At 39.5% G+C, this 18,639-nt stretch overlaps 1 protein-coding gene across 9 annotated transcripts in view; it reads left to right on the top strand.

Annotated features, from left to right (window-relative positions):
* The window catches only part of ATP2B1 (ATPase plasma membrane Ca2+ transporting 1), a 63,545-nt gene that overhangs the window by 18,603 nt on the left and 26,303 nt on the right, over positions 1-18,639 (top strand). For all 9 annotated transcript variants that reach the window (XM_083819871.1, XM_083819876.1, XM_083819873.1 and 6 more), the window contains exons 2-6: positions 9,790-10,200; positions 14,984-15,181; positions 16,030-16,284; positions 16,366-16,491; positions 16,862-17,005. In XM_083819871.1, the coding sequence (XP_083675997.1) occupies positions 9,996-10,200; positions 14,984-15,181; positions 16,030-16,284; positions 16,366-16,491; positions 16,862-17,005 (928 nt within the window). In that variant the 5' untranslated portion in view covers positions 9,790-9,995. The remainder of the gene's footprint in view (positions 1-9,789; positions 10,201-14,983; positions 15,182-16,029; positions 16,285-16,365; positions 16,492-16,861; positions 17,006-18,639) is intronic.

The raw sequence follows: 18,639 nt of genomic DNA on the forward strand, positions 1-18,639 counted from the left end.
GCCAGCTAATGTAGGTTTTCCCTGTGTGAAAAGATAAGGATAGTAGAAATAATAAGGACAGAAGGTGAAAGTTGGTAGAGCTTTTAGTGCTAAAGAAGGAGAGCTGTCTCTGTGGGTGTAAGCCTTACCCTCGGTGTTGTAGCACAGTTGTACCTTTGGTCATCTGAGGATGGTGACAAGCTTGCTACTTGGCTTGTTAGACCTCGTAAATTGCTCTGATGGGAATTGCAGCTTTGTGCATCTTATTTACCAACAGTGTTTATATACCCCCTGCCCACGTTGAAGAAATGAACTCTGCCGAAGTAATTCTGTCCGTATATTTAATGATGGACCAGTAATTGTCACACAACTCTTAGAGACCACAAGGCATTTAATTCATCATTGTTCTGTGGACACATACCAATAGCTATATTGCAGTAACGCTTCATTGCATGGAGGGGCTGGGATAGTGGTGGTGAAGCCAACCCTGCATAAATGAGAGAGTTGTTTAAAAGTAGCTGAAAGAGCAGGATAGCGCAGGCAGCATGAGAATTTAGCCTTTAAATAGCCGTCAGGCTCTAGAAAGACCAAAAAGTATAGTCGTGAGAAAAGAGCATTTCTGAAACTGGAGAAGTGCCCTAAGGATAAAGCAGTATGCAATGTCACTAAATGGTAAAACATACCAGGTAATGCAATGAGACTTAACTTATTGAAGCTACTTCTTAAACTGTACCAGAAGGGGAAAGCCTGCTAGAATGGCTTAATGAGCTAAGCTCTCAAAATTTATCCAAATAGCTAAAGGGATGCTCAGTGTAACCATAATGAAGTTCGCAAAAGATTCCACAGTGTTACTTCTGCAAAGCCATAAAGTGGATTCTCACATTCAAATGTTGGAGGAAAAAAAAAAGGGGGAGGGGGAGGACCCACCTCCATCAGGAGCAGCAAACTTGTGCAGTAATTCATGAAGAGCTACATAAAAATCATAACTGGTCTACCCTTGAATTAACAAACTTTGTTTCCTTGGCAATAGGAGATGGCAAATGTAATAGCTTTTGAAAAGGGTTTTCTCACAACTCTTCAGCCAGTTTTTCTGGTGTATTTCTTGCAGGCAGGGATTAATATGGCATACAGGGGAGCCTAGCATTTTTCAAAAAGTAAGCTTTAAGAGTAAGGGTAAGGATGAACTGTTAGTGTATTTCCAAAAGGCTTTTGAAAAATCTCGAGATGAAAGCTCTTGAACTGGCATGTTACAGGACAACAGGAAAGCTTCTTAAATGTGGGCTGCAAGAGAACAAAACAAATATTCCACTTGGCATTAGTGTCTGCTCATTGAGATAGGTCACCAGAGCTGGGCTTTTTGTTTTGGTTGTGCTTTTATATTTTTAGTTCCAAACCATCACTTAAGAGGGGTGTGGGAGAATGATGGTTTTGAGGATTATGAATGGCCATTTGCTATATAAATCTGGCTGTTTCTATATTGTTCTTACAGTTCAATTATCATATAGAAGAATATTTATTTCTACTGTTTTTACACAGCAGTAAGCTAGTCCAAGGTAGCAAAAAAGTCTTCAGACTTTTCCAAATTAATTGTACTGCCCTAATTGAAAGGAGTCAGTCATACACAGAGTGACTTTATGGGAGTAATTAGGTTTAATCTCATTAGGTATAAATATTTCCCAGTACTCCTAGGACTAATCTAAAATTTCACTCTGGGTTTCCTGTACATAGAAGGAATCAGGTGGGTAGCTCAGGGCTTTTGGCCCCTCTTTGTATGTAACCATACCAGGAAGTATGGTTACAATCAAAAAGCCACAGCTCTACTTAAGTGGATTGAATATTCTTCTAGAAGAAGAAAAGGGGTGTGCATATCAAGGTGAAAGGAGAAACGTCTTGTTCTGGCTGAAATGCTACATACAATTTAACTTGCCCATGTTTTAATATAAATGGGGGCATCGTGCTCTGAAATGAGGAATGATAATTTCTGGTGTTAGGAACTCCTCCAAGATGACTTCAGCTTCAGAGCAGAGAAATTTTCACCTTTGCTGCTTACTGTCTTATGAGAAGGGAAGAAAATCATTGCTCAAACGGAATAAAGCTGTCATAGTGGTATGCACGTATAGTGTTGTGGGAAATAGAAGGTGGAAGTAAAAATAGAGGTAACGTCAGAATTGTGTGTTTAGCTGAGAATGTATTGGAAGTAGGTTTAGGCAGCAAAAAACAGACTCGGAGTGGGGGGTTAAAATAAATAATAATCGCTCAAGAAAAGTAATATACCTGTGGGAATAACTGTTATGAGGAATTCACAGCCTGTTTTGCTCTGAGTCATGATTATTGTCAGAATGGACCAGCTGGATGCGTTTCCTACAGACATGCGCTAACCTTTAAATACAAGTAACTAAAATCCAGGACTCCAGTTCCAGCTCTGTTGGATGAAGTTTGGCACAGTTTCCGTCTCACTTTCCTTTTACTTGAAACTTGGCTGCGTGTAGCACTGTCATGGGCTCAGGATATGCCTCATTTAACACATGCCTGACAGGTTTTGTGACTGGAATGCGTCTTGTAGTTTGGGAATGCGAGCAAGCTCTGTTGTAATCTAATGATGCATAATTTTAATTAGCACAATGTCATATGTTACCTTCTCTTTTATAGAAAAAGTTCTGCTTCTTGTGCTGTAATTTTTGCCAGTGCTGTTTGGGTAAACCCAGAAAAGTATAGTAAGTCGTTCGTGAGGCTATTAATCTGTATATATGTCAGTGAATGACTTTACTGGCCCCCTGCTATCACTCCCCCCCGACTTTTAGGGCTATATATTAAGTTATTAACATGACAGACCTGTTAATAGAACTTAGATGACAGCACAATTATCCTGAATAAACATTTTTAGCCTGGACTATGCAGGATTAAGAGACTTTAAATCCTCAGTCATCTATTTCAGGGCCTGATGGATCTGACCTAAAGTACGAGATTGGGCATTAGGCAAGCAAACTTATTTTTTTTCAATTTCATTTTTAAACTCCAGTAGATGGGAATCCTGTGATATCCCACGTCTGCCTTCAGCCATCAGCTGTCTTAGTCCAAATTTTGGCAGCTCTGCTCATCTCAAGTTATCTGAGGAAGCTGACGCACACAGTAAATGCATCTTAGGTACTTGAACACACTAGAAATAATGCCTGATGGGACAAAGTCATATCTAGAGGTTAAAACTTATTTCATGTGGGATTATAGTCTTAACTTGGAATTACGTGGCATTATAAACACTCCTGTCAAATGTAGCCTTTTTGTTTTTGTTTGATGTCACTGCAGAGCAAAAAGGAGCTGAGATCATTAGAAGACAGTACTGACAAGGATGCTTCAGGTCCTGTGGGTCAAACAGGGAAAAAGCCCTTTGAGTGTTGGTCAGGGTGGTGGACTGCAGGAGGCCCCTTGACGTATTTGGAATAATTTTTGTTTCCAGAAAAAGCAATTGAGTAGTTAAAAACTCAACTCTTCTGAATGTGTTAGGGGCATGAAGTGTTACCAGTGTGGAAAGAAGTATTTGGCATCTCGTGGATGACTCAGCATCGTAACATGAAGTAGGAAAATAGGAACACCTAGTGTTTTAAATACCTGGAACACTGGATGCTTTCTGTAATTTGACAGGCTGATGACGGCATTGACTTTATTCTCTAGGGCTTCCCAGTATGTCTCAGTCTGTTGTTCTTTGGAAATGTCTGTATGTTTTTCTAAAGGTCTGCTTGTTTGACCAGTCTCTCCTTACTTCTATTTAGTTTTCTTGTTAAAGTCAAAATACCTTCAGAAAGCTGGTGATTAGTTTAGGCTTTTGATAAAACAGCTCATCTGCTAAGACTACTCCATACAGTACTTTCCAGTCTCGTTTCTTAATCCAGCTGTCATTGTAGTTCGGGACAACTTGCTTCATGACTGTGGAAGTGCCAGGGCTTGGAAGAGGCATGGCAGTGCAGTTTGGCCTGGTGTTATAAAACCATGTCCGCTTGCTTGCTGGGCTCCTTGCAGAGGCTGCAGAGTGAGCTGCTTTGTAGGAGAAGGTCATGTTCTTTGTGCTGTGCATGACCATTAATACAAAGGAAAACTCAGCAGCTCGATGTTTATGGTAAAGGGATTGAAATCCACCATTACTAGTTGCCTAATGACTCACCTTTATGACTGTTACAGCTTTCTCTTACTGCCCTGGAAATAGGGAGGGAAAGATGTGGGAGTCCTTTGCCTGAAAATTGCTAATTTGTCCTGCTGAATTTACGTCAGGCTACTGAAGACCTAATTTGTTAGGTGTCATTTCAATAAGAACTAGTTTGGGGTCTTAAAGCAAATCAAACTATGTTAGATGAAATGGCTGCTACAGAGATCATGGTCACGGTAGTCACCAGTAGTCCTTTAGGTAAATCGTAAATACCAGTGTTTACATCCACTGCAGAGTCTGGAATGGCAGCCAGTTTTATTTCAGCTAAGTACATCTGCCTCCCAGGAGATTAAGCTTCAGAACAAAATAAAATTTCTCTTAGAAAACTCAGCAAAATTCAGAACCCTTGATTAATTTACTGCTTAGAAGACAGGAGCTGTAATAAACAAAACTTGTCAGAACAATGCTGCTAGGCACACGTAGGGCTGGAAGGTGATGTGTTTAAAAACTCCGTGTTGTTGAGCATCTCCTGTGGCTGTGCACTCGCGCTTAGCTCTGCCATCTTCCTTCAGCTGCCCCTTCAGAAGCCAGGCTCTGAGACGCCTATGCCAGAACAGCAGCAGCGTGCCACGAAGCGACTTGACTCCTCTACACGTTCGCTTACGCATGTTTTAACCTGCAGGATCGTGACCTGTAACTGCCTGCTATTCTTTATGAGACTCTCATTTAATTCGCAGTTGCTTGCATTTACTGTGAAGCAGGTGATGAATTTCTGTAGTATTCCAAGCTGGTGGAAGGGTCTGTCTCTTTAAAACAGAAAACTGACCCTCCAGAGCAGAAGACCTCAGACTTTCAGCATGCTCTCCAGGTCAATTTATTACAATTACTTTCCAGTATAATAATACTATGGACAACTTTTTCCTCCCCTCCCTAATCATGCAATAGCTTGAGGCTATGGAACATACCCAATACTGTGGATTTCAACCTAACGTATGTGAAGGCATATTATATTTTTTCAGTGTTTTGAAAGCACTTTTATAAAATGTTAAAAACAGATTAAAATGGTACAACAACTGAAACATATGGGGACAGTTCTTATCACTGCAGCCTCTTGGTATGTAGATCTGTCCGGTCTTCATTGAACTAATTAGATTAAACAAAGGCTTTCCTGAGATAATCACTTTGCAAGCCTTTTCCTATATTACAGCAACCAGCTTTACTCTGTTGTTGAAGGTCAAATGCTAGTACCAGCTAATGCTTAAAGTCTGAATGCATAGTGTTCAAGCAGATGAATAAATAAATTGAGTAGCACAGGATATGTAATTGTCGAAGCTTTGACTCTTGAGATTTTGCTGGAGTTTTTAAGATTTAATTTTCTTAATGCATATTAAAATGTTTCCTGCAGATTGGTTACTCCTTGAAGCCAGTATTAAATGTGAATTAAATAACTGGAAAGGTTTGGGTAGGTCTTTATTGGTGTCTTAGGTCCTGTGTGTCCTGGCAATAGTGATTAAGCTACATCAGACTTCTGCTGTTCACATTTTCATTGTGTGTTGCCACTTCAAACTATTACTGCAAGGTGGCTTTAATTTTAACAAATGTAGAAGAAGGATTATTGCTTGCTTCCAAATACAGGGTTTAGTATTGCTTCTGCCTGTCAAGGACTGCTTGTAGAGACCCTTTCTGAAACATGCTCAACTTTCAGGGCTGTCTCGATAGCAGTTGTTTTGTTTTGTTTTTTTCCTATTTTCATGTTTTCTATTTAGGGTGTTAAAACACTGCGCGGAACATTACAGCTTCTTCTACTGCTTGGTCAACGCACCGTGTTCTGGTGGCACCTGATAGAGTTATAGGCTATGGGCTCATCATGCTTTGGTAAACATCTCCCCACACAGGCTTTTGAGTTTGCCTTTTCTGATCCGACTGCAGAGGCTCACGAGGCGATGCAACCTGCAGCACTGGTGAAAATATCAAACCTTTGGTTCAATGATTTTTGAATTATTGTCTTCGTCTCGTAACAAAGCATACTGATGTTATTCAACATCAGATTGATTTGGGTATGGAGTTCAGGATGCTGTACTCCTGGTAGGCACCCACAATGACATTACGTATCAGTGAAGCTGCTACAGTCGGAGAACCCTGGAGTCTTTTCAGAGAGACTTGCACGAGTATCTGAATCCTGCCTACAACGGTATCGACTTTTTCCATCAGGTGCCTCTTCAAGTGCAGGAGTTTTAGTCATCTGAGTGTGACAGACAATACCTCTACAGTTACTGGTAGTCCAAGTGATAAGGAGACAAGGTTGATGTGCCGAATGGAAGACTGACTTCTCCCTCGTTACCACCTGGTGCACAGCTTTCAGCTGGACAGTGACATACCTTCAGCTGAATTAAACTTTAAATAAGCTGCAACTTCAGTAATGGCTTGCAAGTGACTGGTAGTTCTGATAACTGTTACCTGATTTTAAAATTTGGGATATTAGCAGATTGGAAGTTTAGGGTGAATTGCTTCAGAGCTATAACTCTATAATGCTTTGGAGCTCTTGCTCAAATAAGGTCTCAAATGGCTGTTGCAAGAATTTGGAACTGGAACACTGATCAAAACAAAATAATCTGATACTGGGAAAGATAAATATTATTAGATGACCTGTGTGGCTTAAGAAATACACTTTCTTTTGGTACTGGAGTTTCAGTGTTTATAGTTTCATTATGCATTGCCACTTTCTTGTTACAGTGGACTGTTGGAACTTGCTGTAACAGGAAACAATTGAATGTTGCAAGGCTTGGCATCGAGCCTCATAAAGGATATTTCTTAAAGACATTTGTAGTGAGATTTTTTCAGTAGAAATCAGCAAAGAAACTAGGTTAAGATACACATCCATTCTGTACTCATGTGCTTTTATGTTGTCTGTTGAAATACCTGGTAAAAATGGGCTACTGGAGCAGATTCTTTCTGATCCGATTTGGTGTAACGGTTACTGATGTTTACAAAGGTTTTATGATTTGGAGAACTGGTCTTGCTCAGCATTCAGGATTTAAAGAGTCTGTTCCTCTGAATTTTCCAGAGCTACTTCTGAGCAGGGTCATACAGAGTTGTCTGTAATGTTACTAAAACTGATTTGCAGAACTGCGCTGTTCTTGTAGTATTAATGTAAGTTCTTGGAGCTGTGTGGGAACCCTAAGGATCGGATCTGTTGGTATGTTAGAACATCGCTGAGGTACTTCAGAATACCGAAAGGGCTTCTCAGGTGTAACCTGTTAGCAATATGTAATCACTACATTATTATGTCGTAGTGAAAATGGATCTAGATGTAACAAAAATGATAGAGTGGAGTGTGAAGCATAGTATGAGCTACTGATTAAGCGATATTATTGCTCTTCTGATGACTACGCATGGAAACAAGTCTTGGCATGGCTCATCAGTACTCCATTGCAAAGTTTTTTCAGTAGGAAGTTAGCAATGACTACAGCTGTAGCTTTTCCTAACCTCATATCTGTACTTGGATTTGGGAGTATTTGGGCCTAAAGTGCAGAGCTACTGTGAGAGGCTTGAGCTGAGCTTTTCTTAAGGCTGGCCAGCTTTAATTAAATTTGAATTAATTTTGATTGTAATTAGTTGTGGGGCATTCTGCTTGGTCTATTCTTGCACAATTAGCAGCTGCTGCATCTACTCCATAGCTATACAAACTCATTTGCCTGATCTGCTTCTTATTATGCTGTCACAGCTTGTGATCAGATGCCAACTGATAAATCCTAGGCTCCCAGTTGGCCAACAGCATCTAGCTTTTGGCCTTTAGTTAAAGATGTGGTGTGGCTTTAAAGAGCACTCTTTCATACATGAGCTTACATGAGTTTCTTTACTTACAGGGTACTGTAGTAGAACTTGTTAGAGTCAGCTGAAGAATACTTGTTAATCAAATCAGTGCATCCTAGAATGCAGGTTAACACCATTGAAATGGGCTCTTAAACTACTGTAGTAGTTTGGTTTTTTTTTTCATGCAACATGGAGAAAGCTATCAAGGTGTGAACTGAAATTAATTTATTTAACCTGTTGGTATTCTGGGATGTGGAAGTTTTATGCATATGAATATTGATTGCTTTATGCTTTCTATCTCTCTCCAGAAAGCAGCCATATCTGGTCTTTTCTCAGGATTTTCCAGTGATAGGACTAGAAGAACAGCTGTAGTAGTGACACTGTCACTCCTGCATCTTTCAGTATCAATGGCTGTCTTCAGTGCAAATGCAGTGCTGTGCCTGGGTGCTCAAAGTGGTAGATCAGCTACGGATGTAGCCTATTGTTTCCAGAGCAGAGAACCGAGACTCTGCTGCAACACTGACCTTAAATTTCTGGTAATCAGGTGCTTACACCTAGACATGAACACAGTAGTTGAGCCAAACAGTCCTCTGACCTGGCAGGGCAATAGTCAGAATTATTTTCTTTCCGATGTGACTCTACCTTTGCAAAGCAACATAGTCTGGTAACTGCTTGCCTTTGCTAGGCAATGACTACATGAGGTGGTAAGCACTCAGTACAACAATACCAGAGTTTCTAGATGAGTTCCACTAGATTTGAATGCTTCTTATGGCGTGATGGGGGTGGCAAAGGGACATATGGCACCTTGTGATCTTGTTGAGCTGGAAGTGCCCAGGTTATTTTTTTCATTTGAGGCTGGCAGCCTTAATGTTTCACAGGTGAATATATGGTTACTTGTGCTCACCCTGCCATGTTGATTAAGCTGACCTATGTGATCAGACTCCTGTCTTTTCTGCACACAGCAGATCTTTATATAGGCATGAAGAGTTTGTGCATTCACTGTTCTGTTAAGTGGATACATGTGTATGTGAAAGAAGCATCAGCCGAGTGGGGAAAAAAACAGTGCCTGTGCAGGTTGAGAGTCCTGTGGGTTGGGGTTAATTTCTCAGCTACAGTGCTCTCTTAATCAGATGGAAGAGCTGACCTTAGTCTCCTATATCCCTTCTGTAGGAGGTGCAATTCGTTGTGCAATTCGTTGCTCTATGCAAATAATAAAATGCAGATGCTGTGGGAGGCTTTGGCTGATGAAATGGGCTGGAGTGGGGTGCTAAAACTGTTTGGACGTGAAAATGTACTAAGACCTAGGTCTGTCTGATATAATATACTTAGTTACACTACAAATGTAGTTCCTGCGCTGATTAGCTTTGTGTTGAAACTGTTTTCCTTGAGGACTGCAGAAATGAGTTCATGCGAATGCACAAAAAGCTTGCTCATCTCGAACTCCGAGGCTTCCTGGTATGTTGGAAATAATTTGGAATTTCTAATTTGAGTATATTCTTACCACGTGTGGCGCCCATGGTGGATTTTCCAAACTCCATTTTCTTGGTAACTGACTTACTCCAAGGTGTTTATAAAGGTTTCCTGTTGATGATGAACCACAGGGATGTACCAAGTAGAATTTAAGACTTAAAGGCTACAACTCTTCTTAGAAGTTCTAAAGTATAATAATGCAAGGTTATTTTGGGACTGGAAACATCCATTTTATGCCTTGTCACTTTGCCAGCTGAATACGGACTAAAAATATGATAGGAAATACGAAGAACTTGTTGTTGGGCAGAAAAAGGTTCTGTAATCTCAATACAAAAAGGATTGTTTTACAATGTGCTATGTAACTGAAGGTGTGTTTATTCTTTCCCCAGATTGTACCTGTCATTTGGCTTGGAGAGCACAGCTCGCCATGGGACGGCCTCAACGATATCTCTCCAGAAGGGGTCTCTTACTTGGGTGATGTGTCTGCTGTCCTGACTGTCTTCATACCCAAAGGATTTATTTTCCTTTTGGAAATATTTTAAATAGAAATCTTGTTCCTTACTGGAAACTGTGTACACTAAAGACTGCAAGCATCATGGGTGATATGGCAAACAACTCGGTTGCATATACTGGTGTAAAAAATGCTGTCAAAGAAGCTAATCATGGAGATTTTGGAGTCACTCTTGCAGAGCTCCGTTCTCTTATGGAACTTCGAGCTACAGATGCACTGCATAAAATACAGGAATGCTACGGAGATGTACAGGGCATCTGTACAAAATTGAAAACTTCACCAAATGAAGGTAAGTCAATTTTCACACTACTATTGAGGAAATTCCACTTATGAAAAACTTGAGTCAAGTAAGCTATTTCTAAAAAAATAAAGTTTATAAAGATATTTTATTATTATAGTAACTGTCTCTAACTCCTGTAAGACAGGATGATACTTCAGTGATAATAAATAAGCAAGGGTTTTCAGCTTGCCTAACTGCGTGCACCATTTTGAACTAGCGGCAAAATTGCACTTAGGAGGGAACTTTGATGTAGGAATCCAGATATGAAATGAAATAGCAATACAACATAGCAATGTTTTTTTAAAACTTGGTGTGAATGTTTTGTGAATTGTTCATGTGACCTGTAGTTCACAATTTAGATTATGCTGTTGTAGAACACGAGGTTTTAATAATCTAATGGAGGGCTTATTAATATGTTGTTAATTGTGCTTTGCTACCCACTTCTTGTATTCCTTAATGCAGCAGTTTTCAAACTGGTGTCGTCTGTTTTGTTACTGCACTGAAGTGAACTCATAATAGCCATATCTAACTTACAAGTCTGCCTTAGATCAAGTGAGAATTGCAGCAATACACAACTGTTGATACAGCTTTAGGCACTAAGACATACTGTGACCATTGGGAGAAGGTATGCAAAGTGATCATGCAATCTCTAGAAATAAGCATCTTCAGAGAAGTTTTTGCCATTTCAGGCTCAGTGCCGTTCTGTGAATGTGACTATAAATGTAACAAGTCTCCTTCCTGAGAGCCTTGCAGAAGTTTTCCTTAAGATCTAGTCATCTCTTCCAGTTGAAAGGAAAGCTGTGAGCTTTAATTTGTGAAAGATAGGTTCAAGTTATTTGCTTGAGATAATTTGAAGTCCTGCTGTTGCTTGTGTCTGATACCAAGTACCAAAGTCAAGATACTGGCAAATTCTGGTGTCTCAGCATTTAAGTGCTTCCCTGGCTCTTAACCAGCTTCATGTTGGTGGCAGTGAAGTACCTTGAGAGCTGTACTTTCTGTTCTTCAGAAATGCTATGGAAATGTTTGTCTCCTTGGCTCAAGCACAGCCTACTAATGCTGTAAGGTACCTCTTGGTACATCAGCATGTAGCATGTTTTGGCTTGATCTGCTTTTGAAGCCGGACGCCTTACATTCAGACTCCCGAAATGATTTCAGAAGGTCAGCTGGCTTCCTCTTGCCAAACAGCAGGTAGCCAGCTCATACGCCTGACCTGCCGGTAGACCAGTTCTAGGCTGAAGAAGAAACCTCTAAAACCTGAGGAGTGCAAACTTTGTTTCTTGGCTTCAACTTAGTGCACACGCACAAAGCACTGCTGTGTGCAAGAAGCATAACATCGCTTGGGTAAGAGCAGCAGTCTCCTAGCACCCCATTGACCTGCTGAATAGCATTGAAAGGCAATTTCTCTTTTCAGTGGAAAAAATCCATAGTACTCTACAAAGAGTACCTGAACTGAGGGGGAAATCCAGTTCTGCAGTGGTCTGTGAGGTTTAAGGCCCATTATTACTGCGAGCTAGAGGAGCATGTGATTGTAGACGAACAGGATGAACTAAGCACCACATGCCTAGTGTACTGCAGGGTTTACTTTGTTCATGTCCCATAAAGTAACTGTCAGATTAATGCATGGGAATCATGAGTGAGAATATACTAAAAACAGAATAGTTAGATGCCCTTTCCCACAGATTGAATCTGCTGTACCTGAGGACTGTGTGACGAAGGCCTTTCCTTTTTAAGATCTTGACATTTATATGTATTTAACTGATTACAGTACAGTACAATTGCTAACTTGATAAAAGACAAAAGCCTTTTCTGATGTGTGACAGCAGCTCATAAACGCAGCAAGGCTTCAATAGTCAAACTTGATAATTAGCTCAGAAAAGACTGAGTTATAGAATAGTGTCTTCTGCAAAGATGCTGTTTTTGTTCTAAATCACTACATGAATTTTTAGAGAACAAGATTTTTAATAAGGCAAACTAATTTTTCATGGAGGTGTTGGTGTAGAATTAATGTAGGAGAACTAGGTCTCTTGTCAAATTCAAGTTGTAAATATAGAAACAGAAAGTTCTAATGGAGAAAATCTATGCAGGACTATGAAGGCTGCTTAGGAGATAGACTCAATGATCTTTGGTCCCTTCCAACTCAGGATATTCTGATTTTGTTCTGTGCAATTTATTGTACTTGTTATAATTCTCTGAAGTCTTGAGTGTACGTCTGCAAGGCCCTATGGCATTTCTTCCCATTCAGAAGGTCTCTGTATGATAGGAAATGCTGACTTGCATAACTGCCAGTAGCTTCACAGCTAAAGTACATGTAGTTTTGAAATATTACACAGTGAACAAGTTCAGTTTGTGTAATTTCTTGCTTTGGAGTTCTTGACAATGTAGACAGTATCTCCTTTCAGACCTACCTGACATAAAATGAGAAATGGGAACTGTCCTTTGCCAGTATTATTAGAAAAGACACTTTTTTACTCCTTAGTATTTAACACTTATGTCCTTTGTATGTGTACAAGTTCATATAAATGTGAATAAATGAATGTTTGACACATCTGTAATAGCAAAATCCCATGTGTTCTGGGGAGGTGGACCACCATCGGTTTTTCCATAGATCTACATCATTTTGATTTTCTCGTAGTTTCTGCTTCTAGATTTCTAATAAATTTTTATATAAAGCTTCAGCTAGGCCCTTCCCCAATATTTTTCAAATTTAAACCCAAATAAAAGAAATTACCCTAGTTAAAATACGTAATGAATAATGTAGTGCAGTAGTTCAGACCTTGGGCCTGTAGATTGTGAACTATGAAATTACTAACCTTGTGGTAAATACAGCAGGTTCAGTAGCTGCTCACAGTTGCTTATGGTGAATACTAAAAATCCAAATGCTATTTAACTTCGCTAGGTGTATTTACTAGTCTTTGTTTAGTGATGCTGATAGTAGCTTAACTTTATATAGCTTTGTTAGAAAATGCTTTTCGTTCTTCGGAGACTTTTACTGTATACTTCTGATATTGTGCCTCCTGTGAAGGGAGGAGGAAAATGGTATCACTGACATCATGTAAATGATCTTCTAAACGCTGCCGTACTAAAAAGAAGAGATAAATAGTATCTCTGGTAAAACAGAAATATGGTGCAGCCTTTTGGAATGGCCAAACTATCCAGAGTTTCTCCAGATACCCTCATATAGCTTAATTTTGAAAATGGTCTTGCTGTGCTCTTAGTTTTAGAGAGAAGGTAAGCACCTCAAAGCTTGAACTTAAAGAAGCATAGTGTTACAGCTGACCAGTAAAATTGTTCCTATGTTAAACCTCCAAAGCTGTGAGTTCAAGGTGAATGTAACAGTGCTGGAATAAACCTAACTTACTGTATAAACCAAGGGTATGTTTAAATCTGTTTGATTTTGAAATGATCCACAGATAATATTTATGCTTTTCAGTTAGGTGATTACATAGTAGCTTTTGCATTTAAAACTGAGCTTTGCAGTTCAGTAGTCTTTGCAAAGTGTCTTGAAATACCATGTAATGGTTCTGTTAGAAACGCTAAATACTTCACTTAATATGAAAACCAGTTTCACACTTGTTGATTACCTTGCATGTTTTAATCCCTTATTCCCAAGCAGCTGGGTTGACGGTTTTCTTAAAAGCAGTTTTTCAGTAGTTGTCTTTATGTAGGTACTAATGATGATAAAGCTTGGGATGATAGGGTTGAAGTATTCGGAGTTCTGCTCTGAACACATCCAGAAATTTGGCCATACTGCCTTCAAAAGGAAGCTAGTGGTGTATATTTAAACTTGTTGTGAAGGGTTAGGCAGGTGGAAATTGTTGAGGTAAAGGTGTACTTATGAAAGACCTTGAGTCCATGACCTTGCACTGAATATACTTGGACTTGGTATTCCTTTATTTTTAAGGACTCAGCTAACTGTTCTAACTGTTGAAACACATGAAGTGTTTTCTAGTGAATGCCCCTCACTCTTAACCGCTGGTGTCCCTTAAGGGCGGTGCAAGAGTTGAGGCAGTGAAGAGGATTCAGAAAGAAATACACCACCTTAGAAAGAAGGCAGGTGAAAGAAAAGCAGAAAGAAAGCTGAGGTGAAAAACCATAAGGACCACTTGCGCAGTGCCCAAGACAAACTCTGTCTGTGTCAGAAGGGGTGTCAAGAGACTGAAGCTTCAGAACAGCCATAGGCTGCTGCCCGGGTGGAGGCAGCACTGTGAGGTGGCTCCTCTCTCCTCGTCATGCCCAGAGAGCTTTGCCAGACTTTCACAGCATTTTATAATTAAACAGTACATAATATAAATACTACGGATGCTGTATTTATCACACAATATTTTATTAATTAGACGCATTGTGTTAGAATTAGAACTGTGGGAGCCTAGGATGCTGTCTCTGAATACCCAACCCCTACCAGGGGAACCAGAGCTGGCATCCCAGCCAGTGGCCATCCCAAATCTGCGTGGTGCTGCTCGGCCTCTACAGCAGTGACTGCTAACAATCTCATCTTCTAAACCTGTTTGCTTTGTACAAGAATGTCTGTTACTGTTACTCTGCTGCCATGCCATGTTATGTGGAAGTCAGTATACTTTAATTTTAATTTATATTGGCAAATTGTGAATTATGAAATATAGCAAGTCTGGTTTAAGGATGATTCTTAAGTAATTATACTTGATAGATGTCTCTTTGTTATTGTTTCCAAAAATATGGAGTGGCACTTGACCCCGTGAATGGGGAATATCAATCATTTCTAGCATGAAGGTGAAATGCAAATGAGTGTCACTAACTTTGTCTTCTTATTAAATAGGTTTAAGTGGAAATCCAGCAGATATAGAAAGGAGAGAAGCAGTTTTTGGGAAGAACTTTATACCTCCTAAAAAGCCAAAAACTTTTCTTCAGTTAGTATGGGAAGCACTACAGGATGTTACACTAATTATATTAGAAATTGCAGCTGTAGTATCCTTGGGCCTTTCTTTTTACCAGCCTCCAGGAGGGAATGAAGCATGTAAGTAAATATTTGAAAAAGTAGTTATCTACCTATGTTACACTACTGATTCCTATGGTCCAGCATGCTTACACTGTAAATATGATGGGAGATAAGTCTGGAAACACAGCTGATTGTTTCTTATTAAGACAACAATGCTAAAATTCTACCTTGACTTAAAAAGGCAAGACTTCCTTGCTCATGATCTGGGCTGATTCTAACCAAAGCAATGGTAAAGGCGAAGTGCAAGTAGCAGGATCTATGTCCTGTTTTAGACTAGTCAAGCTTCTGTGCAACTATACTTGTATCTTTGCCTCAAATATTTAAGCAATTTGAGTTGTCAGTACTTTCTCTGGGGAGTCAGCATGTCTTACCTTTTCCTTGATTTGCAATATGACACTGGTAACTTTCCACTTTAAGAAACAAAGATATGTTTATAGTTTGAAACAGAAGGTGAAGGGATCTGGCCTTTGTTAAACCAAATGCTTGCAGTTGTATGTGGTTTATTAAGAGAAAGAGAAAGTAGGAAATGTTGACAAAGCAGAAGGTAGATAACCAGTTGTCCAATCTGGCCATCTTATCATCAATCATTTAACAAGATAATATGGACCAGGTAACTTTGTATCAATTTCTCTTATGCTCAAGGGAGCAGGGATGTAAATTCTAGGTGCTTTAACTTCATTGAGCTGCTCTATCTTTCAGGTTCTATAGCTTCTTTGTGTATTACCGTTACTGAAAATGAATGTAAAATTGTGACAAAGGCTGGCAAAGAAAATGTTTAGCAATCTCTAGTAGTTTCTTCTGTTTGGGAAAACATTTTTAATGAAATAACTATGTAAACTTAAATCTCTAAAACTTGTTTTCTACAGTATGTGGATCAGTAAATGTTGGTGAAGAGGAGGAAGAATCTGAAGCAGGCTGGATTGAAGGAGCAGCAATCCTCCTGTCTGTAGTTTGTGTGGTATTAGTAACAGCTTTCAACGATTGGAGTAAAGAGAAACAATTTCGGGGATTGCAGAGCCGTATTGAACAAGAACAGAAATTCACGGTCATCAGAGGTGGCCAAGTCATCCAGATACCAGTAGCTGACATAATTGTTGGAGATATTGCACAAGTGAAATACGGTAAACATACTTTTAAAGTTGAAGTTTTATTTTATTTGTAAAGAAGGATCCGAAGTCAACACGCCTAATCATCTTTTGTAGGTGATCTTTTGCCAGCTGATGGTATACTTATTCAAGGAAATGACCTCAAAATTGATGAAAGCTCGCTGACTGGAGAATCTGATCACGTTAAGAAGTCTCTGGACAGGGATCCTATGCTGCTTTCAGGTGTGTAGCATTTGACAATTCTTGAAGAAAGTGGTTAGTTTTCTATGGGGACTGGCTGTTTTAAATTATGAGATCAAAATCTAGTGAACTGGACCATATCTAGGCTGCTTCCTAGAAGTATCCAGAAACAGCGCAACTTCATCAAAACCTGGTCGAAGTGAAGTAACAGTTGCCTAAAGCTGAACAACAATTTGTGTGTTTGCTTATGGCTTTAATTTCCAGGTAGTTTTGGCATGTATATTATTATGTTTTAAGAGCTCTATATGCATAATCTTATGATTCTGTAAGTGTGAAGTTTGAGAATGGATTTCCTTTGTGGTCTGCATACAACTGTTTAAGTTTCAGTGGAAAACCTGATGCCCTCTTCCAGGTACACATGTGATGGAAGGCTCTGGGAGGATGGTTGTTACTGCTGTAGGTGTGAACTCTCAGACTGGAATCATCTTTACCTTACTCGGGGCTGGAGGAGATGAAGAAGAGAAGGAGAAAGAAAAAGAGAAGAAGGACAAGAAAAGTAGGCATAATAATCTTAATTTGCTGGAAAAGGAGGGGTGAAATTCTAAATATTATTGGATGCAAAAGTGTTCTAGTCATCTGGAGCCAGAAATCTTAAAACTCATTCTTTCAGTAGGTTTCACAGAAGAAAGGTCCAGTAACCTGAAATGTATACCACTACTAAAAACTCTTGCCATGTGGATTTTTAATTAAATTTCAGATCTCATTGATAAATTAGAGGTTGGAAAGTTTATAACTCTTAGCCACCCTTACATGAGAAGGCAGTTTAATAATTTATACATGGTAACTTCAAAGTACACTCACATCTCATAACAAATACTTCTTTACAGCAAAGACGTTATCAACAATAAACCAACCTAATGAGCATCTAGTTCTGATTTTGACAGTGTTTTGTCTGGTGAGTTCTTGAATGGAAAAAGTCTTACCTGAAGCAGAAAAGTTTGTATCATTGATAGCACTGAGCTTGTGGGTATCTTAAACGTATATGACCTATAAAGGTGAGCAGGCAGTTTTTTGTGCAAGCCCTTTTTTTCCAGAGCTGAAGATCTGAAAGCTGTACTCAAGACAAAAACCTAATGGTGCTTTCCTGTAAACTTCCTATTTGGAAGGATGAGGACATTGTAACCCAGAGCATTTTAGAGCCTTTCAGTGAAGTGTGAAACAGGATATCTTTTGTATTTTGAAGCGTTTGAGCAGCTAGAATTATAGTCACTTATCTAAGCCATAACCTTTATCCTGCTTAAGAATCAAAGCTTAGAAATGTTAACTGGTGATGTTTTGATGCTAGCTCTCACATGGCGCGTTCAGGACTGAACTTGATCACCGCTGAATTTCTGTTGAAATTGTTGTGAGATTAACTGGATGGGACGGAGTCTGTGAAGGTTCCTGGTGGGGAAATGTACTATTTCCCCAAAGGAACAGGAAAACAGTAATGGGAAGCCATGCAGAAATGTGTTTAGAAATCTCAGTGGCCTTCAAGTGGCAGTTGTTGGAACGTGTGTGCTCTGTGCAGGGACTGACATTGAATTGTGCTTTTCCGCTTGTTGGCCTAACCTACAGACGTTTCTATCCCTTCTTGAAACTTGCTTTGAGTTCAGCATTAGATTCAAGCTCAAGTGGGATAGCTTAAGAGTAGAAGCTGACTTGCAACACCGAAGGAGATTGGTATAGAGCAGTTCCATCTTTTATTCTTCTCTGACAGAGGAAGGAGAAAGAAGCAAGCAAAAGTGCTAGCTACTACAGGAGACACGGTGAAGATCATAGCTTTTTTAATATTCTGCTAGTATGTAAGCAGAAGTCTCTTTGACAAGTAGTGTTTTGGCGTATCCTTGGGCCTGAAAACCTGTTTTATTTTTTCCCTTTGCCTCCTGAGATAAGCAACTTCCTCTTTCCCTTAAGTTATGTGCCTGATAAGATTCTCCTTGGTAAAATTCAGGTTAAACTAAATTAGCTTCTCTGAACGTTAAGGAGATTAAAGCGGCTATTTTTAGTTGGCTGTGTATGGCTTGGTTCAGAGTGAAAGCATACGTATGTGCAGGGAGTTAGAAGTAACTCAAGTGTAGAACTTTGTTCTTGTAGGAGAAAAAAGAACTGGGAAAGAACAAATACGAAATTAGCAGATAACGATGACTT

The sequence above is a fragment of the Anser anser genome (genome assembly GCF_964211835.1).
Source record: "Anser anser genome assembly, chromosome: 1".
NCBI classification, from domain to species: Eukaryota; Metazoa; Chordata; class Aves; order Anseriformes; family Anatidae; genus Anser; species Anser anser.